This window comes from Girardinichthys multiradiatus, chromosome 2 (assembly GCF_021462225.1).
Source record: "Girardinichthys multiradiatus isolate DD_20200921_A chromosome 2, DD_fGirMul_XY1, whole genome shotgun sequence".
Classification (NCBI taxonomy): Eukaryota; Metazoa; Chordata; class Actinopteri; order Cyprinodontiformes; family Goodeidae; genus Girardinichthys; species Girardinichthys multiradiatus.
In genome coordinates, this window is record NC_061795.1 from 12,964,202 (window position 1) to 12,987,038 (window position 22,837).

The following is a 22,837-nucleotide window of genomic DNA, read 5'->3' on the forward strand; positions in this document are numbered from 1 at the left end:
AATAACTCCACCACTATAATCCACCTGCAGACAAACATTTTGTTCAGATCAGCACGTTGGTCACCAGCACTGGCAGCACACGCCTACCAGTCAGAGGCTTCATCTGAACAGGAAATAGTGATTCCCAGCATTCCCAGCAGCGGATATCAACATGTGTGTTTCTGATGTGGGTGGGGGGGGGGTCAATGGAGTGCAACACAAAGTCAAATAATAATATACAATTGAAATAAATTATATTCAAACTTTTGAGCATTTTTCTAACCATTTCTCTCAATCCTGAAAACAAACTAAGAGAAAACTTAATTCGCTGTGGTTTAAGTACATCGAGGTAGGAAGGGATGAAAAGGTGGAATTGGCAAAATGGCCAACGCTACAAGGCTGTTGGATTTCATTCAGCTACACTTTCAGACATTTGAGTGAATCCACAAAAACAGCTGGACATCCTGGATTATTTCATGTTTCATGACAATAAGGTAAAGTGAACAAAGCAGTTCCTGAAATGAACTAGAAACATTCTGTTTCCACAGACAAAGTTACGTCAAGCTGCATATACAAAGTAAACTGAGAGAGGATCAGGCTTGTTAAAGTAGGATGAATTCTACAGTTTGTCTTGAAATTTTCTATATTTCTGTTCCAGTAGCTTTTCTGTATTGATGCAGTAAATAACAGGATCCGAATGGAAACAGGATGAATAATATCGTGTTTGTGGGCAGAACCAGCCTCTGTATCTCCAAGTCTGAAATCTACTGACTGCAGCAGATTAGTATTTGGAGAGTATTACATGTGTGTAAAAAGAAGAATCAGCAAAAGATAGTTATCTAAAAACTGGGACAAATAAAACCAGCTTACATGCTGTGATGTCAGAAATCAATTTCTTTCTCTTCCTGCAGTGTGATGAATATTTAGGCTGTCCAAAGTCTGGTCATGACTGTTTCTAGGCTAGAAAAAAATCCCGGTGGACTCCCACATGGCTCCCTTCAGAGAACAGACGGGACGAATTAGCTGGGGGATTCAGATAAGCAGTGGGGCTGCAGTGAACTATGTAAAGGGGGGGGGGGGGTGCAACAAAGTCTCTGCATGGCCTGGAGTTAGACACATTACATAATGTGTTTTCACATCACCTGGTTGCACAGCACCATCAACCGTTATCAAAATAGAGATGTGTGCTGGGTGGTCAGTCAGTTTCAGAGTGGGGTGGGGGCTCAGCTTGCTTTGGCAAGTGCACCCCACAGTCCAGGGTGTGACCACGAACCAGGGGCCGCTCCTTCTGACGAGACCGAAGACCAAGGCTTCCTAAGTAGCTGTTGATTTCCAAGGTCTCCCCTCGCCTCAGTCTCCTCCGCTCTGGGTTCACCTGAAAAAAATCCACATCCTGTCAAACAAAGAGACTATGGTGTCTCACTTCTTAATCTCAGTGGACAACCTAGAAATAAATAAATAACACATACAAGTTAGATATCTTTGGTAAAGAGGCAAATAAAAGCAATCTGAACAACTATTGCACAATAAAGGATATAAATATTTCTAAAATGACTATTTATGATTAATGCTGTCCATGTTTAAGAGCCTAGCAGCAGATGGAATAAATGATCTGGGTATAGGTCTATAAAAGACAACAAAAGATTACCAACAGAAGAAAGAAAACATCGAAAGATTTTCTTCAAAAGACTAAACACATCTAAACAGCATTGGAGCATTAAAGGAATTCTTTATTGGATCATTTTGATGACTCAGATTTGGATTAATATCAAACCTGAGAATCAAACACAGAGCCAAGGTATCATTGGAAGAATCTCCAAATGCTTTAGTTATAACTTTCACTTTCGGCATGCTCTTATTTCAATCAGTTATTGACTTTGTCTTTGATACATTAGGATCCAGAAAGTTGTCATTATCCTACTCAGCCTCGAAGGAGGAACAGAAGGGCTTAGGCAGCAAAACACAGAGCATCCTTGGGCATACTGGAACTATGTGTTAATTGTTAACAGCAGGGCTGTCATTGATTTTTCCTTGGTTTTTACACCAACTCACTGGATTCAGTTAAAATGACCTAAAAGCATCAAGAAAAGCTGCTCATGTCATTTAAAATAAGATCCAAGGCAGTGAATTCAAATTTGAGCCTGTATCTGGTTCTATAAAAGATCCACTTGGCCCTTTCTTTCAGTGTTTAACCCTTTCTCTCTCCTAGACATAGCTACTGACTGAGCTTCTACTGTGACTAACTCTATGTGCTCTCTTTCATCGTCTAGACTTGAAAACTGGTTCAGAGTTCATCTGCTTAGCTGCCTTTCTCTCCTAGATGGCCTCTAAAAGAGCTACAACCATTAATATTTTACTTTTCTTTCCCATAGAAAGTACTCCTGGATCAGTGTTTTTGTGTTCTTTTTGTGTCTCTGCTCTGTTCTCTTCAACTCCCAGTTTCCTTGGATAGAAAAAACTTTGAATCTGAATAATAAACAATCTGAATGCACTGTTTAATAACTAGGATCAACTGGAATGTATGTGCTTGACTTGAAATCTGTATAATTCGATTGAATTACCTTTATAAAGTACTTTGAGATGAGAATCGGTGCTATATACAGATCGAAGATGGCGCTGACAATGGCAGCCTCGGAGCTTCGCTCTCTCTTTCTTTGTGTATTTTGATATTATGTTTTTCGAGCCACAGTACTGTGGTTTCATTCAGCATAGAGGAACTTCTCAACATCAGAGAGTCCTCTCTTGGGATTTTTTCACCATCATTCATCGATCCGAGGTTCACCGAACTTCTGGCGAGCGGAACTGCGGCACTCTATTGGATATTGCAGCGAAAGCTTCGGAGGGGAAATCATGCTGGTAAAGCTCCGTCAAAGAGGACTTTGCACACCACTGCTTTCAATCCATCTGGCAAATGTCCGCTCTCTAAGTAACAAGATGGACGAGCTGCTTCTTCTCACCTGTAAAAACGGATCAGCGGTTCTCTGCTTTACCGAAACATGGCTGAGTGAAAACATGCTGGACCGAACACTGCTGATGCCGGGCTTCCAGCTGATCAGAACGGATCGCAACGCGGAGCTATAGGGGAAGAAGCGAGGAGGCGGAATCTGCTTTTATATAAATGAAGGTTGGTGCAGAGACATAAAATGCTGGGGAAACATGTAGTCCTGATCTGGAGTCCTTTTCCATAAACTGTAAACCGTTTTATTCACCGAGAGTTTTCTTTGTTTATAATAATTGGCTCATATTTGCCACCGCATGGCTGCACTTCTGCCGCTAAAAAACATCTTGCTGAGCTGATTACAGACGTGGAGAAAAAATACACTGACTTTTTCATCATAATACTGGGAGATTTTAACAGTTCCAACCTCTCCAATGAACTCCCCAAATACAGACAGTATATTAAGTGTCCCACCAGAGACAAAAACACACTGGACCATTGTTACACAGCTTTAAAGGACTCATATCATGCTGTTACCAGGGCTGCTCTGGGTTTTTCAGATCATTATCTAATCCACCTCATCCCGACCTACAGGCAGAGACTAAGAACTTCCAAATCCACGCCTGGCCAACCGTCTGAATGGCTTCTACTGCAGACATGACAGGAAGCCGTTCACTCCTCAATCCATCCCCTCTACATCCCATTCAGGAACAAATTCCTCCCATAAAGCAACCAACCCCCCACCATCAGATCCTCTGCCTGCACTAAAGATCTCAGAGGAAGATGTAAATAGGCTCTTTCAGCGCATGAAAACAAAGAAAGCTGGAGGACCTGATAACGTCTCCCCATCATGCCTGAAAGCCTGTGCAAATTAACTTGCTCTGATCTTCACCCGGATCTTCAACAAATCTCTGGAGAAGTGTGAGGTCCCCTCCTGCTTCAAACGATCCACCATCATCCCGGTGAACAAGAAACCCACCATCCTAGGGTTAAATGAATACAGGCCTGTAACCCTGACGTCTGTGGTCATGAAATCCTTTTAGCGGCTGGTGTTGAAGCACCTGAAAGACATCACAGGCCTCCTGCTGGACCCCCTGCAATTTGCTTACCGAGCAAACAGGTCGGCAGATGATGCTGTTAACTTAGGTCTACACTTCATCCTGCAACACCTCGACCACCCAGGGACGTACGCCAGGATCCTGTTTATAGACTTCAGCTCGGCCTTCAACACCATCAGACCAGACATCCTCCACCAGAAGCTCACCCAGCTCAACGTCCCAGCCTCCACCTGTCAGTGGATCAACAGCTTCCTGACGGACCGACAGCAGCAGGTGAGACTGGGGAGCATCTTCTCCCGATCCAGATCAATAAGTACTGGTGCCCCCCAGGGGTGTGTTCTATCCCCACTCCTCTTCTCTCTGTACACAAATGACTGCACCTCATCGGACTCGTCCGTGAAACTCCTTAAGTTTGCAGACGACACCATTGTCATTGGACTGATCCAGGACGGTGATGAGTCTGCACACAGACAGCAGGTGGATCGGCTGGTACACTGGTGCGGTCAGAACTACCTTGAACTGAACCCACTCAAGACTGAGGAAATGGTGGTGGACTGTCGGAGAACACCACCCTCACCATCCTCAACAACACTGTATCGGCCGTGGACCACTCTGAGGACCTGAGATGGTCTTCACACATAGACACTGTTCAAAAGAAGGCCCAGCAGAGACTGTACTTCCTGAGGCAACTCAAGAAGTTCAACCTTCCACAGGAGCTGCTGGTCATCTTCTACACTGCCATCATCCATCTCAGTGTGGTTCGGCTCATCCACAAAACAGGACAGGTCCAGACTGCAACGAATAATCAGGACTGCAGAGAGAATAATCAGAGCTGACCTTCCCTCCATCCAGGACTTATACAAGTCTAGGGTCAAGAAAAGAGCTGCTAAAATCTCTGCCGACCCCACACACCCTGCACATAAACTGTTTAGAGTTTTACCTTCAGGTGGCGCTACAGAGCACTGTTTACTAAAACCAGCCGCCACAGAGACAGTTTCTTCCCCCAGGCTGTTTCTCTGATGAACATTTAATAGAGAACCAAACAACCTCATACTGAAGTCGCAAATCCACCTTTGTATATATGTATATTTAAGGACATAAAGATATATGCAGAAATATATCTTATAACGCATAAAAAAACCAAATAAAACAAACAAAAAAAAACACCAGAGAGCAAAGTGTACCGGAGTCAAATTCCTTGTTGTATGTACGAACTTGGCAATAAAGCTGATTCTGATGTAAATAAACTCAAATGAACTGAATCTGGTTATCATTTTCTAAATGACACTAACTTTCATTGTTTGCCCTCATGTTTGAGGTGATAGGTGCCTTTTTTTTAAAAACTATGTTAGGTTGCACAAAGACATCATCTCTGTCCAGCAGCTGTTTTCCTGGAACTTAGCTATGGCCCTTCTCATTTCACTGAACACCTCTTTTCTCTTGAACATCTTCTGTAACACAAAGCTGCTTCTTTTTAATTAAGGACAGGTATCAGCACACAGGTCCGCTTGTATTATATATTTGTGTTACCAAAACAACTGCAGGAAATATGCTTTAAAACATATTTTCCTGCCCAGTGTTAGATTTTCATGACTAAAACAAATGCAAAACTAATAGCTACTAAGAAAATGACTGATGGTTGTTGCGTCTAAAAAGGTGAATATTTGCAGCCACGACGCAGAGTGACACTCATGTTTTACACTCCAAAACAAAAAGAAAAAACATTTCTATAACCCTGCTGGCATTAAAACACACAATAGTATCTACAACAGAAGATCAGGTCATACTACAAAGTCCAATAAAGAGCAGCATTAAACAGCCACAGCTAAAAGTTGACATGAATATATTTAGGGAGGTTAAAGGAGTAGAGCATAAAGTAGTCAAGATGTTTTAATATGGTTTAAATTCTCATGTTGGCCTGCTGGAAGTCTAATTTAGCTGTTTCTTTGGTTTACATCTTCAGTTTACTGCCTTATTCTATGAAATAGTACATTAAGTTATTTTATGTTGATCGGTCAACGTAAAGGCTTCTTAAAAGGTGAGTTAGAGTGTACCTGGTTAAGGAATGGTGGACTCCTGGGAGGGGAGCCAAAAGAATGTTTTCTCATGTGCTGCATCCTAAAGCAAAAAGTAAACAGAAACTCTCATGTTTATCCTTGTTGATTTTATTGAACAGTTTAAGGAAAAAGGATGTGTTGGTAGCCCACCTCCCAATAGATTGAGCCAGTTTGTCTTTCCTGCAATTGGAGTTATCCGGCAGCTTCAGGCGCTGTACCAATGAATGAGCTGCAACACAAAGGTGAAAATCTGATCAGGATGAGCAATCCAGAGCTGTAGCAGAATGCTAACAAATCTGAAACTGTGAAATAAACGATCTCAGCAGTCAACAAGTTAATGACGTTACCCAGAGCTCCTTTGGGCACAGAGAGGAGTTTGATTGGTTCAGCCTCAGGGGAAAGTCCAGAAGCTTTCTGCAGAGCTCTCAAGGTTTCAGTGTTCTGTTCAAGAAGAAAACATGAAAGCATGACGGTACTGCTCCTCTATTACTGTTACTGATGTGATGGGAATACACATTTCTAAATGATGGTATTCAGTTATTATTGAAGGAATGAGAGTTAAAATTACAGCAAAGTATTCTGCAACCAAATTTGATATTTACACAGTCACATCTTGACAAGATGATCAAAGATTTTCAATACATTGTTTATGGACCGAATCAATAATTAGACATAACATTTTGGATTACGATTAATTTACAGCAATTTTGACCTTGATTTACTGGAATGTTGTGGCATTGCTTTCATGCCGTAGTTCATCCAACCATACAGGTCCAGATGCAGTTATATTCTAGATAACATATAGCAAAATAAAAACTGCTGCTTTAGACTTTATCCTCTTCTAAAACATGCCGCCATGTTTGGAAACAAAAAACGGGATTTCAGTCAATTAGTTCTATATTCAGAAGTGTTCTCTGTGTCACTTTTTAGGGTCCTGCATTTTAGTGGAAATGCGATTTTCATCTACATGGAGAGATTTTTTCTTAATACCTCACCCTCCAGGCTGAAACAACCATCTGTGAAGTTTATTCTTAAAAGCACTGTTAATCGTACTTTTACTGTTGTTTTCCAGCGTCGTTTGATGACATCACCTGCTCATTCAATATCACGGAGCTTTGCATACCAAAATCTGCACCAGATCCACTCTGCTCTACAATCCACTTATTAGCATTGTGTGCTTAGCAGAACAATAGCTTTGCAGTGCGTTTAGCAAACTGCAAGTGGAGCACTACTCCTATCTCATGTGGAGGTGGGCACAGCATCATGGAGCTTGCACTCCGACAAACATCGTTTTGGTGTTCAAGCCCTATGCCACTGCCTTCAGCTGTTTTCACTTGCTCCCTGCCACCGGCATAACAAACGGGGAAGAGGGAGCGCTACATAGCTTGCAGATCATTATGTGGTGCATTCCCTTGCACAGGGACATCTGATATGAACTCATTTAAACATTAGCTCAGATTGCATATGCATTTACATTCTATGTTCCCATTTTTAATGCTTTTTTTTATTCTGCACGTTAAAGTCACAGCCCTATAAAACAATAAAAACTGTCACAGTTACCTTGATTTTTTGACCATTTTGTATGTTGCATTTCTTCTCATAATATTGTAAGAAACTTTGGCATCTAGGACTTAAACCATTAAGAGTCTCGGGTGCTAATTTGTCTCATTCTTCCTGCATTCTTGTTTAAATGTCCAACAGTACAGGGTAGTTAACTCCAATGTTCTTTGTTAGGGATGGGATAAGGACTGCAGGCAGGGCAGTCCAGTAGTTGTACCCTGTTGATCCTTTGGCATGCCTTTGGAATGTCTGCAGAATGTGGTTTTTCCTTGCCTTGGTAAAAACTGAGCAAAACTCCTTGGAAAAGTTGTGGTCTTAAAGGCAGCAAAATCTACTCGAAACTCAGGTGGTTTCTGTTCTGCATTGATGAAGCCATCACAGAGCCTGGGCTTTGGAACTTTCTGCCAACATCATCCCGGATGCTCTTGTGTTTATTGATTTGGAATCATGATTATCTAAAATGTATCAAAAAATAAATAAATCACCATTCATATGGACCTTAAGAACTTTGTAGCTACTGTAGCTAGTAACTCCATTTCCGTATAATTTATGTGAGGACCTTGAGGGCGTAAAAGTCACCAAAGTGTGTCTTTGTGTGTCTGTGTGAGGTACTACCTTGCCACCAAGCTCATAGGCACAATCCAGCGGCGTCCTCTGCCTCTTGTTTCTGAGGCTGGGCGAGGCGCCAGCCCTCAGCAGCAGTTCAACTAGAGCCTGGTGTCCTCCTCGCACCGCCTCATGGAGAGCCGTATTGCCCTGCAGGTTTACTACATTCACCAATGCTTTACTCTGCACACACATTCATTTTTCATTAGAACTGTGGTGAATGATTTTTTAAGACAGCCTTTCTGTGAGTATGAGAATCTACCTGCAGCAGAGTGCTGGCCATCTCCAAGTTACCACGGAGACACACAAGGATAAGAGGGGTATTTCCATAGTGATCCTTCTTGTTTAGCTTGGCATTACACTCCAGCAACAACATCACAACCTAAAAAAGAAGGTTACTATATTTGACTGAAAATAATCTCAACAGCACTTTTCAAAACAGACAAGCATTAAAACAATGAAACGATAATTCAAAAACAACAAGTGATCACAAAGAGTCAAGTAAAATCAGAAGGGCCCTCAAGTGACACCAGAAGCCTAAAAGTTAAAAATACTTGCATGGATTTCCTACTAAAGGATGGTGCATCCTTAAATATAGAAAACTGCATTCACACAAATTCAGAGGTTATGAAACAGTGTGTGCACTTTTTCTTTGTACATCCTAAAAAATGTGGAATTAAGCACAAATAACAGAACATCAGACACCTCCCCTGACATGCCTTGATTTTTTTGTGCATATGCTATGCATGTGTTATTTCTGTCTCTTGAAACAAAAGAAAAGAAGCTCCATGGAGATGAGCAAAAACACAAACTAAACAAGCAGCTTTATGATAAGAGCAAAATCAGAATTGCATTCATTATTATTACATGAAACGTACCTGGATTATTCACTGTGTTCCTGCAAATGAATGCAGAATTGCACAAGAGAAAAGGTGAGGCTGACGTATTTCAGACATTCTGTACCGGTTTATAGACATGACTACTGTCAACCAAAAGGAACTTAGGGGCTAGAAGAACACTCACAAACCTGCAAATATCAAGGGGCCACTCACTTCAAGCACTAATTGTTAAGGGTGCTGTGAAGGCTGGGTGATTGTTACACATAACATCCATGTGCATCAGGGAATTAATATCAGGACAATTCATTTATTCCCCAGGAAGCCACTCGTTTCTCACCTTGCCAGCTTCTAGTCTGTTCCCAAACCTGCTGCTGATAGGAATAAATTACTTGTACATTGTCCTGCTCACTTTATCACAATGCTGGTTACCCTATCAGTGACCGACAGTCTTCTGACATCACGTTTTCAGCACGGTTGGAACTGCATCCAACCCGATACTAAAAATAGTAAAGGTTCCACGTAACTGATACTAACGGAAAAGCCTAAAAAGCGAGTAGAGCCCGGCTGAATCGCGCTGAGAAGAGACTAGCAGAAAAGGAGCATAAGACATAACACATTTCCATGGTCAGTTTACAACTGACATATGAGTACAAAGTCACATTCTTGTGAGCATACACCATTTTGTATCTGAGGCTCCTCTTTTAAACATATTTAAACATTTTGTAAACATGCTGCCAGGTGTAGTTTACAGCTAAAGCTTGGAAAATGAAAATCTCTTCAGCCTAACAAAAAAAAAAAAGAGTACATAGTGGGGGACAGTGGAGGACTGAGAACATTTCCAGGATTAAAGGACTTATGTTCCAGCATGATCTGGAAAAAATCATTCATATGTTTAATCTTTGTGAATTGATCACTGCAACAGTGTCTTCACAGGTCTGGATAAAAGGTCAGACAAGTTCAGCTGATCCAGAACACTGCTGCCTGGGTTCTCACTAAAACTAAGAAAGTTGAGCACATCACCCAAGTTCCTACCCTGGCTCCCTGTATCTCAGACTTTAAAATACTTTTATTTATAAGTCACTAAATGGCTTAGTGATTTGGGCAATGGGGCAATGCATTTTGTGGTTATGTGCCATGCCCAGGGGCACATCAACGTGTGGCAGAAGGAACCTAGAATCGAGCCCACAATGTTTGGATTGGAAAACAACCACTCTACCCACTGAACCACGTGAATTCCGACTGTCCTCTGAAAAGTAAATGAGGGGATTTGAAAAAAACATTAGAATCTATTTTTCCTGATGCCTATTCAGTAAATAGGGCAAAAACACTCCTCTGCGAGCTCCTAATGTTGAGTCAGTGGAAAGATGAAAGATGGAGAGACACCATGACGGATTGACCAACCGAGACACAGAACAAAGAACCTTTGACCAATTAGGATAACAGTCAAGCTTGATTTAGTTGTTTAAAATTGATAAACACTGTGAGCCAATGCTGACAAACTTTACAGCCAAGAGAACAGACGCAAACTGAAGCAGAGGGTCAACTGGTTCCCAGAAATTCCTCTCTTCTTCTTCCAAATTTTCCAAATTTTCAAGGTTAAGATAAGTAAGATTTTAAAAAATAAGATGATGAGTCAAAAAACTGTAGGTTTACTTTTTTAGAAAAAGAGGGAGGGACAATTCCATCCATCTGTTGTCTTCAGTTTATGTGAGATTGGGTTGCAGGTTGAGGAGGGAAACCCAGACATAGTAGCCACCTTTTGCTTTGATTACTGCTCCGCACACTCTTGGCATTCTGTTGATGAGCTTCAAGAGGTAGTCACCTGAAATGGTTTTCACTTCACAGGTGTGCCCTGTCAGGTTTAATAAGTGGGATTTCAAGCCTTATAAATGGGGTTGGGACCATCAGTTGTGTTGTGCAGGAGGTGGATACAGTACACAGCTGATAGTCCTACTGAATAGACTGTTAGAATTTGTATTATGGCAAGAAAAAAGCAGCTAAATAAAGAAAAACGAGTGGCCATCATTACTTTAAGAAATGAAGGTCAGTCAGTCCGAACAATTGGGAAAACTTTGAAAGTGTCCCCAAGTGCAGTCACAAAAACCATCAAGTGCTACAAAGAAACTGGCTCACATGAGGACCGCCCCAGGAAAGGAAGACCAAGAGTCACCTCTGCTGCGGACGATAAGTTCATCCGAGTCACCAGCCTCAGAAATTGCAGGTTAACAGCAGCTCAGATTAGAGAACAGGTCAATGCCACACAGAGTTCTAGCAGCAGACACATCTCTAGAACAACTGTTAAGAGGAGACTGTGTGAATCAGGCCTTCATGGTAAAATAGCTGCTAGGAAACCACTGCTGAGGACAAGCAACAAGCAGAAGAGACTTGTTTGGGCTAAAGAACACAAGGAATGGACATTAGACCAGTGGAAATCTGTGCTTTGGTCTGATGAGTCCAAGTTTGAGATCTTTGGTTCCAACCACCGTGTCTTTGTGCGGCACAGAAGAGGTGAACGGATGGACTCTACATGCCTGGTTCCCACCGTGAAGCATGGAGGAGGCGGTGTGATGGTGTGGGGGTGCTTTGCTGGTGACACTGTTGGGGATTTACTAAGAATTGAAGGCATACTGAACCAGCATGGCTACCACAGCATCTTGCAGCGGCATGCTATTCCATCCGGTTTGCGTTTAGTTGGACCATCATTTATTTTTCAACAGGATAATGACCTCAAACACACCTCCAGGCTGTGTAAGGGCTATTTGACCAAGAAGGAGAGTGATGGGGTACTGCGCCAGATGACCTGGCCTCCACAGTCACCGGACCTGAACCCAATCGAGATGGTTTGGGGTGAGCTGGACCGCAGAGTGAAGGCAAAAGGGCCAACAAGTGCTAAGCATCTTTGGGAACTCCTTCAAGACTGTTGGAAAACCATTTCAGGTGACTACCTCTTGAAGCTCATCAACAGAATGCCAAGAGTGTGTGGAGCAGTAATCAAAGCAAAAGGTGGCTACTTTGAAGAACCTAGAATATAAGACATATTTTCAGTTGGTTCAGTATATAATTCCACATGTGTTAATTCATAGTTTTGATGCCTTCAGTGTGAAGCTACAATATTCATAGTCATGAAAATAAAGAAAACTCTTTGAATGAGAAGGTGTGTCCAAACTTTTGGTCTTTACTGTACATGTATAAATAGGTAGTCAATTACTACACTTAACCATCCACTGTTTTGAGGCCTATCACTTGATGCTACTAACCATACATTGTGTTTGAGCTGTAGACAAGGCTTCATATCTTATCCATAATCCTTTTCCATTCAGCACATGTGTAAAGGACACGCCCAGCTCCTTCTCTCCCTACCTGAAGATGGCTGTTTTGGCTGGCCAGGTGAAGCGGGGTGGCGTTCTGGCTGGTGCGGACGTTGACATTGGCACCGTGGCGAATCAGCAGTGCTGCAAGAGATGAGTGGCCATGCAGGGCAGCCACATGGAGTGGTGTGAAGCCGTCTTTGTCGCAGCTGTTAACACTGAGTGCTCCAGCCTGCTGCACAGGTAGCTGCAGGACCCCAGAGATGTAATTAAAGAACTTTCTTTCTTCTGACTGGAGAAAAAAACTTAATTTTAACAAAAACTGGCAGACCTTCTGAGTAGGAGCACAGTTTGGACACTGACAGAGCGGATGACAGAGGTGTGACTCAGATCTCAGCTCTCCATCCTCCTCTTCGTCTGTCCACTCCAACAGGTAGCGCATCTGAAACATACGGATGCAACGGTTCACAAACCAACCTTAACAAGAGGAGCCCAGGTGAGCTCATGTTGTTCAACCAACTCACCATCTCCACATCACCATCAGCTACAGCTCGCAGCAATTTCTCTACCTGGCAAACAAGCACACACCAGAAGACAACAAGGATGAAGGTTAAAGTTCACACTGTAGCTCCTACTACTATTACAACTGCCCCTGTGCCAATTAGCACTGCTGCTACCCAGCTGTTAGGATCCCTAAGTTCTGCTTCTGTTCAAACTTTCCAAAAAGGGTTTGGCTGTCTCTGTATGTTCACCTCTCGGTGTTGAACCCGCTCCACCTCATGTTTGGCCACAGAGCTCATAGAAGATGTGCTGGAGACGGAGGAGCGGCGGCTGCTGCAGTCTGAGGCCAGAGGGGAGCAACTCGGAGACTGAGGGGAGAAATGAAGCAATGCAAATAGATTTTGAAGCATATGTGACAAATTCAAAACCTGCCTCAATTAGCCAAAAAAAGTCTGCTTTTGTACCAGATAAAACTTGTGGCACATTTTCTGCTAAGCTTAAGTAACAATGTTGCAAATGAAGAAGAAATGTGAATATAAAAAAGCAATCGATGAAGAAATCTGAAATGGGCTAATGGTTTATCAAACTAATGCTCATATCCTGTGTTTCAAAGATCAACAAATAATTTGCTGTGACAAAATCAATCATGAGAACAACAAGACTGCATGAGCCAATTTATTTGTGTGAAGCTGATTTTGATAATTGTTAACAAATGATGAACACTGAAAAAGGTTTTGAATCAGTTGAATCATGACAATCTTTGTTTTTCTGTTACATTTTATGTGAACACACCTAACAGTTTATCTGTTTTACAAATAAAGTGCAATCATGAAGAAGAGACACTAGTGCAAGTATGAAGCCGAGAAAGGTGAAACAATTATGGTGTTAATAATACTAAGATTGTAGTCATACAGTAAGTCTAACTATAGGTTTTTCATTACTGCTATTAATAAGGTTTTCCAAACCACAGAGGAAAAACAGCTGAACAAGATAACATTCTCTGGAGCGTCTCGAAATTGAAATCTTTACCTGCTTAATTATTAAGGTTGCATTTATTTAAGAACTACTTTTATTAGGGCAAAATGTGAAAATAGTATAGACTCACGTCATTTCTTCTGTGGTGATGGCTGTTTTGTGTCGACTTTAACACCATCAGGATCTGCAGGGAAATAATATGATAACTTATACTAACTAAACTGGGCAAAAAAAACCCAAGCACATATCTAGTTATATTATCCCAGTTAAATAACAAATAGTTTAAATTGATCTATTTTGTTACCTTTTAATAGCCCATTTATATACAACAAACCATAAAAGCTCTAGGATCAAAGAATTTTAGAAGAATATTTATTAGAAAACCAGGTCAGTTTCTGGGCAAAGGCTTTAACAAAGACCGCAATAATCAGAAAACAGGTTGAGAGCATTAAAACAGCTGTAACTGTGAAGAAGTGGGTCATTGAGTTCAGATTAACACCCCACAGATTCCAGATAGATTCCTGGGTAGGCCGTCTGCTTCCATGACCCGGTCATTACAGCATATGCCGGACGCTGGGTCAGTCAAGCCTACAGCTGCTAATGGAAACAGCACCTCTGTCTTCTGTTAAGGCATTATCGTCACACAGTCGCCATGGTTCAGAATAAATAAAAACATTTTTCAATCTAATAAAACTAAAAAAGGAACTCTGCTGTTGTTTTTGGTCCCATGGTGCATTTCCACACACTTTAAATCAATCAGGACTATAATTTCACTGACTCACATATTTGTTTTAAAAAGCCCTCCTAATCGTTAGAACTTACCAATTTGTTATGTTGGTCTCATTCATTTTGTTTTTTTTTTTTTTCTATTTTAGAGAGACAAAGTGTTGTTGCCAACTTCGGAGCTCCTGCACTTGTTTAAAATCTAAGTGATACCTTCAATGTTAAGAATAGTGCATAGTGTTCTCCTCCTACAGTCAAATGTTTCATATGTTCCTCATATTCAGGATGAACAACTGCAGAAAATCAGATTGAGTCTGTGGCTCACCTTAGAGTTGAGTGCACACTGCAGTGGGGACTCTTTGTTCTTGTTCAGGATATGTGTGCTCGCTTCGTTTTCCAGGAGCACCTGGATGATCCCCTCGTATCCCCAGCGGGCTGCTATGTGCAATGCAGTGTCACCTTTATCGTTCTGCAGGTCCAGATGACATGTTTGGACGTCATAGTACACCAAGGCCTTCACACACTGATGCAAAGCAGAGGAAGAACACCTCAGGAAAATCTGTTTCTCTTAAAACTCTCATCAGGTTTACAGCTGCCTATATTTTTAATAAAGTATAAATTCTGGTTTACTGCATGCAGAGAACCTATCTGAAGCCATAGTAGAATTGCAGGGTCTCAGATTTAACCTCATGTTGCATTCACTGTACTTCCAAAAAAATTGGGCTATTTTACATTTATCTTAATTGGCAATTCATCGTACAAATTATAGAGTTCACATAGCAAACTGATGGGCTGATAACGTTATATAAAACAAAGACATGATTTGTTATTCTTATCTTCATAAAATGGGAAATTATTAAAATGTGCTGATAAACCTGTTACAAAGTTTGTGCAGGACTTCTAAACATTTTTGTACATAAGGAGTGTTATTTACAGTCACACTTGGTATTTAATCCACCATGATTAGCTACAGACTAGACCAAAAGTATCCATAACCTGGGTGTTCTGTTTGTATAAGCAGTACAGTGTCTTTTTAAAATTTGATGCAGTTTGTTGCCATGGTGATGGTGAAACTGCCCCTGAAAGAAAACTACATTTCTAAACTGGACGTAAAAATCTTAGGGTAGAAGTCTAATGATTGACATACGTCCTCATGTCCGTACATGCAGGCGAGGTGTAGCGGTGTGTTGCCGTTATTGTCCTGAGCCTCTGTGTTGGCTTTGTAGTGCAGCAGCAGAAGCTAGAAGAGAGATGGACAGCAGACATGGAGAGAGGCACAAAGATGCACACTTGGCACTTAAAAACATGCTCAATGCCACACAAATGAATCTCCTACTTTATTAAAGCCACTCATTCTTTTTCTCATTTAAAATCTGATAGATACTCAATAAGGTTTCTGGAAACTAACCCTAAACAAGTAAATGTTTTATATGAATTCCTAAATCATTGGTAAATAATCACAGAGGTGGGTAGTAACTAGCTACACATTTACTCAGTAACATTAGAAAATAATGAACTTCTAGGAATAGTTTTACTGCATCGTTTTTATTTTATTTTGTTTTTGTGGCACTGCTGGCCGTTAATTTGTAAGTTGACTGACAGGATATGGGGTGGAGAGCAAGAGGGGAAGACATGGAGCAAAGGTCAACCAGCTACAACTCAAACCTGGGACGGCTGCATCAAGGACTGTAGCCTCCATACATGGGTCGCACACTTTACCACTGCGCCACCGCCAGCTTACTTTTTACTTATACTTACACTAATACGAATTTGAAGTAACACTACCTTTACAATTTCTGGATACTCTACCCACCTTCAGTTACTTCACAAAACAAGAAACAAGCACATTTTAACCATCAGACAGTTTATGTTACAGTGAGACTTCTAGGTTTACAAACTTCACTGTTCTTCTGTTATTCTCTGTCTGCTGAGCCTGTTCTGCTATTTGGAGGTCGAGTGAATATCGGTAAATAGTCTATATTGGCATGGAAGTATTTTGAAGTAAAATGAATATTTAACCTACAGTGTGCATTGGCTTCGTCTTGACTATGAGAAGTAATCTACAAATGAAGTTTGAAACTTTATGTTGTAAAAACAAACTGATCTAGAAATGTTTGTTTCCTCTTCCTGAGTTGGTTATTTCGTGATGATGTTAATTACTTGTACAAATTTTTTACTTAATCTTTAAAATACCAGAATTTGGACAGAAGTTTAGCTTTATTTATAAAGTAAATGGACTGAATTTATATAGCGCTTTTCCAGTCATGAAGACCACTCAAAGCGCTTTACACTAGAGCCACATTCACCCAATCGCTCTCACTAACGCTCACACATTCATACACCAATATGCAGATCAGTAGGCAACTTGAGGTTAAGTGCCTTGCCCAGGGGCACATTGACATATGGCAGGAGGAAGCTGGAATCGAACCCACAACCTTCTGATTGCAAGACAACTACTCTTCCTACTGAGCCACAGTCACCTAAAGTTTGTGACACAAAAGAAATAGAAAAACTGTTTTGTTTTTTCAAAAAGATTTCTTTACAGCACTAGTGGCCTTAATTTCTTTTGTTATTTTCTAAAAGCAAGCAGACCAGAAGCGTGGTGGACAGATGGGGTCACTGGGGCTGGGCCTCACAGCCGGGACAGCTACGTCGAGAACTAAAGCCTCTGTATTCGGGCTGCACGCTCAACTGCTACACCAAAGTAAACAGTTTTTAAAAATAAAAAACTGTTTTCACAAAAGTGGAAGACGAGGTTGAATTAGTGCAAACATAAATGGTATCGATTTGGGAACTCTGTTAAATGTTCAACAGTGAGAAGGTTTGGAAGAAGAAACTGTCTCTGTGGCGGCTGGTTTTGCAAACAGAGCTCTGTAGCGTTGACCTGAAGGTAGAAGTCTAAATAGTTTGTCTCCAGGGTGTGTGGGGTCTTAAGAGATGTTAGCTGCCCTTTTCCTGACACTAGACCCGTATAAGGCCTAGACAGAGGAAAAGTCAGCCCCCAATGATTCTCTCTGCAGACCTGATTGTTCATTAGGACTTGTCCTGCTTTGTTTATGAGCCAAAGCACACACTGATGGATAAGCACAAGACAGACTGACTAATGGCAGTGTAGAAGATGACGAGCAGCTCCTGTCCAAGGTTGTACTTCTAGAGTTATCCCAGGAAGTACAGTCTCTGTTGGGCCTTCTTTTAAATAGTGTTTTTGTGTTGACAAAAGGTGGTTTATAAGAACCAGAAGTGATTCACAGTAGGCAAAGTGCTGTTGAGGATGATGAAGGGAGCTAGTGTGGGGGTTGTTCTCCAGAAGTCCACTGTCATCTCCACAGTATGGAGTGGGTGGAGCTCCAGGTTGCTCTGACCGCACCAGTGGACTTCTTACAAACAGACATTCTCACCACAGAAAAAATTCAAATAACATATTATTAAAATGCATTATATTTTTTTAAAAATTTAATTCTTCCAGTTTTCAAGTAATGTTTTTTGCAATTCTTAAAACTGCAAGGATATGGCATCTATATGTTTCCAAATCTTTCCAATCTACTTTTGTGATGTCACCAAAAAGGCAATATGAGGGGCAGATTGGAACTGCATACTCTATGCATAATGATAGGTCAGAGAGCATGTAGATAGTCATCAGGTAAATCTCCCATGCAGTTTAGGCATGTGCTGGCAAGTAAAAAACAAAAACAAAAAAACATTACAAATATCCTTTTTTCTGTGTACTGTGTTCAATAAAGGATTTTGTATTGTATCAGCTGAAGGTTGTCAATTACGGTCATTCTAAAAACATTTATGCATTTTTTTTCTCCAAGAGTTAATATCTATTCCATCATACCTGTGGATAAATCAGCATCCTATTTACTGATAGGAAGAAAGATTGTTATATCTACTTCTAAATGCTTTCTGTAGGTTTTAGAGATTAACTTTGTTTTTTGAAGTTTAAGGAAGCTAGTTATAACTAGAGGACATTTTGTTGTTCATTTATTTAATCTAAAATTTGGATTGGATAATATGTAATAGTTTGTAATATTCAAAGAATTTATTTTTATCAATTTCATATTAATCTTCTAAAACATGAAAGAGTATGCAATCGTTTCTGGCCAAATTGGTCCTCTCCATGATTTAGACCTTTACAGTTTTGTGTTAAAAAGTTAAGAGTCATTTTATTTAGCAGGATGTTTGGGTTGCTCCAAATGGGGGTTCGTCTGCAAAGAAAAATGAAAGACCTTTTCATTTTCAGATATTGCCACCAGGCTATCAGATTTTCTGATGTTGATGCTTTTAAAACAGCCGTGCTGCTCAGTTAAAGGTCTGATAGATGGAGTATCTGAGACTCAGATTTCCTTACATAGCTTTTGTTCAATTTCTATCCATAGACTGATGGATTTTCAAAATCCATTTTAAGATTGATTATAATCTATGTGCCAGGTGATATTTATAAAGATTTGGGCGTTCCAATTCCTCACAGAACCGGGTGAAAATCATCTTTAAGTAAAAATGTGTTAAACCTTTAAAGTTTAACAGATGGTCTTAATGTTTTTTCCATTACCATCATAGATACTAGAGCATGGTCGCTTAAAGGGGACATATCACCCTTTTAAAATTTTCCTTGATACTGAGGCACTTCACACCCCGCCCCCCTCCAGTTCAAAGCGTGTTCCACTCCACTCGGCCATTTTTGTGGTCTGATACCATAGATACATTTATCTAGTGGCGCAGAAACAATACAAAATCAGCAAAACAATGCAAAACTGTTTATGTAATAATACTATTCAAAACACGCTGTATGGATATGTTCTTAAAAAGCTAAATGCAAGCACACAGCACTAACATGAGCAGAAGGCAAAATGCTACTGCTATCAAAACAATGACCAGGATGTCATATCAACATACAATAAATGTATGTCTAAAATAAGTTCATCATCATTTTAGCGTTTTTTGCAGCTTACCGCTTTGCTCTGTCCGTCGTTTCCACAGACAGAAGGAACTGAACTCTTAATCAGATGAAGTCTTTTTGCAAATCCTTCATACTGGCAGAGGTTGCTCAAGAACACATCTTTGAAGTGCTTCAGGCAGACAAAGATGGATTTCCCCACTGATGTGGGAACATTTACATGAAAATAAAATTTAACCGGGCACACGAAGAGGTTTTGATGCTGGGGGATGGTGTAATGAATTGTGTAGGTTAATACATCCAACAACTCAAAGTACAAAACAAAAAGTATTTAAGGGCTAAAAAGTGCATGATATGTCCCTTTTAAGGAAACAGGATGAATTTGTGCCTCATATACATGCTTCATAACAGAGTGGTGTTGCTTAGTTAAATGGGCAGAAGAGAGACTGTGATAAAAGTTGGAGTCATCCAGATTTGGACTATATACATTAGTAAAACAGCTGTCTTTAGGGTTCCAAGCCAGCGGGAGCGAGTGAAGGCCATGCGACTGTGGCTCAGTGAGTTGTCTTGCAATCCGAGGGTTGTGGGTTCGATTCCTGCTTCCTCCTGCCACATGTAGATGTGCCCCTGGGCAAGGTACTTAACCTCAAATTGCCTACCAATCTGCGTATCGTGTATGAATGTGTGCGCATTAGTGAATGCGTCTGGGTGAATGTGAATGTGGCTCTAGAGTAAATGGCTTTGAGTGGTCAGTATGACTGGATAAGTTAAGTCCATTTACCATGTACCACGCCTACTTCTGCCAAACTAGATTTTTTGCTCATGGCGACATAGGCAAAATCAATTTTCAATTAAAACTGCAAGCATCATTGAAGACCCACGCACCTCAGCACAACTCGGCCAGTGCAGCAACCGCGGGAGCCTGGCATCGCCGGGAGCCTGGCACCTACGAGGCCGCCATTCAATTCCAAATGTCGCCTCTAGATGATGCTGTGAGCGTCATGTCATGATCTTCACTCATGCAGAATTCTGGTCTGGCGAGAAGTATTTAAAATTTGGGGGAAATCTGACCTTCCAGATGGAAGCTGCATTCATTTGTTTATTAGTGGGTAGGGCTGAAATTATATCATAAACAGACTGTGGCAACATGTTCAGCATTGATCCCTGATGATGTATACTACATTTGAAGTGGATCCGATGATGTATGAGGGAGATAGAGCACTTGAAATGTCCTAAGGGGCGCTGTTGATCCAAATTCCAATGTAATCCAATAGAGCTGTTTGGGGGCTGACAAAGATCAACCATATTTATTTTAGAGTGTATCGGACCATGCATGTGTAATTTAGAGCCAAACGTATGGCCATGGCATGACATCAGAATTCGCCACGCCATCATAGCCACACCCTCCAGCTAAAGCAGTCAGTAATGGCAACTGTCTTAGACCATCATGTTATCTGTTACTTGGGACAGTTTCACATTGATTAGGTGAAGAACATCAAAAATTGACTCTCTAAAGGAAAACCTGACGCTTCCTGTTCTCAGGGGGCAGGGCTTCGATGATGTCAGCATCTGATCAGTGAATATTGTTCAGGGCCAGAGGCAGATCAATCTCAGAAGGTTTCAGGTCTCTGTTACTTTCCTTGTAGGAGCTATATCAATTTCGTCTTTTATAGCGAGAAGTCATATTTTGAGGCGTGGGCACGCCCACATGCTTTCATGTATCAAAAAGCTTTTGATAACTTTTGATCCCCAGTTCCTTAAGAGTATACTGAGTGATTTTCAAGTCTCTAAGTCAAAAGCTGTAGGAGGAGTTCGCTCAGATATGCGGGCTAGAAAGGGCAAAACCGGGGTCAAAATGGCAACTTCAATCCAAAATGGCCAAATTACTGTGGGGTTTGGACCAACGCTCCGGAGACTTTTTTGTAGGTCCTGAGAAGTTATATATGTGTACAAAATTTCATATTCCTCAGTCAAAGCATGGCTTGGGGCTAATATTTTTTTATTTTCTAAGGGGCGCTGAGGAGAAATTAGGCCACGCCCACCAAATATTTCATCAGATCTCTGTTGGGGACTGGACTAGGATCAATCACATTGAATTTGGTGCAGATCAGATGATGTATGTGGAAATTAGAGCCAAACATATGGCCATGGCGTGACGTCTGACTTCGCAGCGCCGCCATGGCCACGCCATTTTATGAACAGTCAATGTGCTTCAAATGAAGTTAGACCCACTAGTTATCTGTCTTCTGACACAGTTTCAAGTTGATTGGATCAAGAGGGTCAGAGAGGCACCTTTCTAAGTGAAAAAAGTGACTTCCTGTTCTCAGGGAGCTTGGCTTTGATGATTTCATCATTTGACCAGATAGGATTGTTGGTGACCTGAGAGGGATCAATTATACCAGGTTTGATGTATTTCAGCCAATTTATGTGAAAGTTATTGCCGTTCGAAATTTGGGGCGAGAAGGCTAACTTTGAGGCCTGGTCCCGCCCTTTCATCATGCTCAAAAAAAAAAATCACAATTTTGATAACTTTTAATCCCCAATGCCTTAACTACATACTGACCACATTTGAAGCCGAGTTCGTTAAAGTTCTACATGTATGAAAATTGAAAAATGTCCAAAAATGACCCTTTGACCCAAAATGGCCGACTTCCTGTTGGTTTTGGGGCAGACCCCCAAGAGATTTTTTTTCATGATTTGGGGAGATCTCTATGTACCAAATTTCAACTCTCTAGGACTTACCAGTTGGCCTATCTCACTTTAGGGGGCGCTGTAGAGCCGTTTGGCTACGCCCATTTTCAAATCCATTAGAATACAAAAATTTCCAATTGGGGATAACTTTCTGTGAAGTTTGGTGAGTTTTTGAATATGTTAAGGCCTCCAAAAAGCCAATTCATTTCCCAGATGAATAATAATAAACATTTGCATTACAATAGGCCTTCGCAGCGCTTAGCTGCTCGGGCCTAATAAGTCCTCCTACATTTTAAGCTCAGTCAGGGTGAAACTCTGTACATACTATCTACAGAGTCAGCGGGACAAAATGGTATAAAATCATTCTCAAATGTTCAAATGTTGTTAAAGCTACATGCGGACAAAGCTTAATCACGAGCTATCACAGAAGTTGACTATTTCTCTACCACATTTCAAGATGAGAGAATAAGGTGTTGTGCCTATGCATTTAGTTTGATGCACATTCAATCATAGGGGGCGATATAGGCACCAAAAGTTTATATCTCCAGTTCTGTTAAGCCAAACAGCCTGGACTTTTGCACATTACTTAGGCAGACAGTGCATATAATCCCCAATAAATATTGTTTAATTTGGACTGCTTACTTCTGTACAATTAATTTATAAAGATGTATACTAATCAATAATAGCCATTATAAATTCATTTGG

The 22,837-nt window shown here is 40.9% G+C and overlaps 1 protein-coding gene across 3 annotated transcripts in view; it reads right to left on the minus strand.

Annotated features, from left to right (window-relative positions):
- Window positions 1–216: 216 nt before the first annotated feature.
- Window positions 217–22,837, minus strand: part of ankrd27 (ankyrin repeat domain 27 (VPS9 domain)) — a 109,285-nt gene continuing 86,664 nt past the window's right edge. For all 3 annotated transcript variants that reach the window (XM_047389894.1, XM_047389885.1, XM_047389876.1), the window contains 13 exons: window positions 15,692–15,784; window positions 14,870–15,067; window positions 13,952–14,005; window positions 13,098–13,214; window positions 12,870–12,914; window positions 12,677–12,787; window positions 12,398–12,592; window positions 8,461–8,580; window positions 8,208–8,381; window positions 6,380–6,473; window positions 6,183–6,261; window positions 6,030–6,093; window positions 217–1,354 (listed from right to left, as the gene is read on the minus strand). In XM_047389894.1, the coding sequence (XP_047245850.1) occupies window positions 1,175–1,354; window positions 6,030–6,093; window positions 6,183–6,261; window positions 6,380–6,473; window positions 8,208–8,381; window positions 8,461–8,580; window positions 12,398–12,592; window positions 12,677–12,787; window positions 12,870–12,914; window positions 13,098–13,214; window positions 13,952–14,005; window positions 14,870–15,067; window positions 15,692–15,784 (1,524 nt within the window). In that variant the 3' untranslated portion in view covers window positions 217–1,174. The remainder of the gene's footprint in view (window positions 1,355–6,029; window positions 6,094–6,182; window positions 6,262–6,379; window positions 6,474–8,207; window positions 8,382–8,460; window positions 8,581–12,397; window positions 12,593–12,676; window positions 12,788–12,869; window positions 12,915–13,097; window positions 13,215–13,951; window positions 14,006–14,869; window positions 15,068–15,691; window positions 15,785–22,837) is intronic.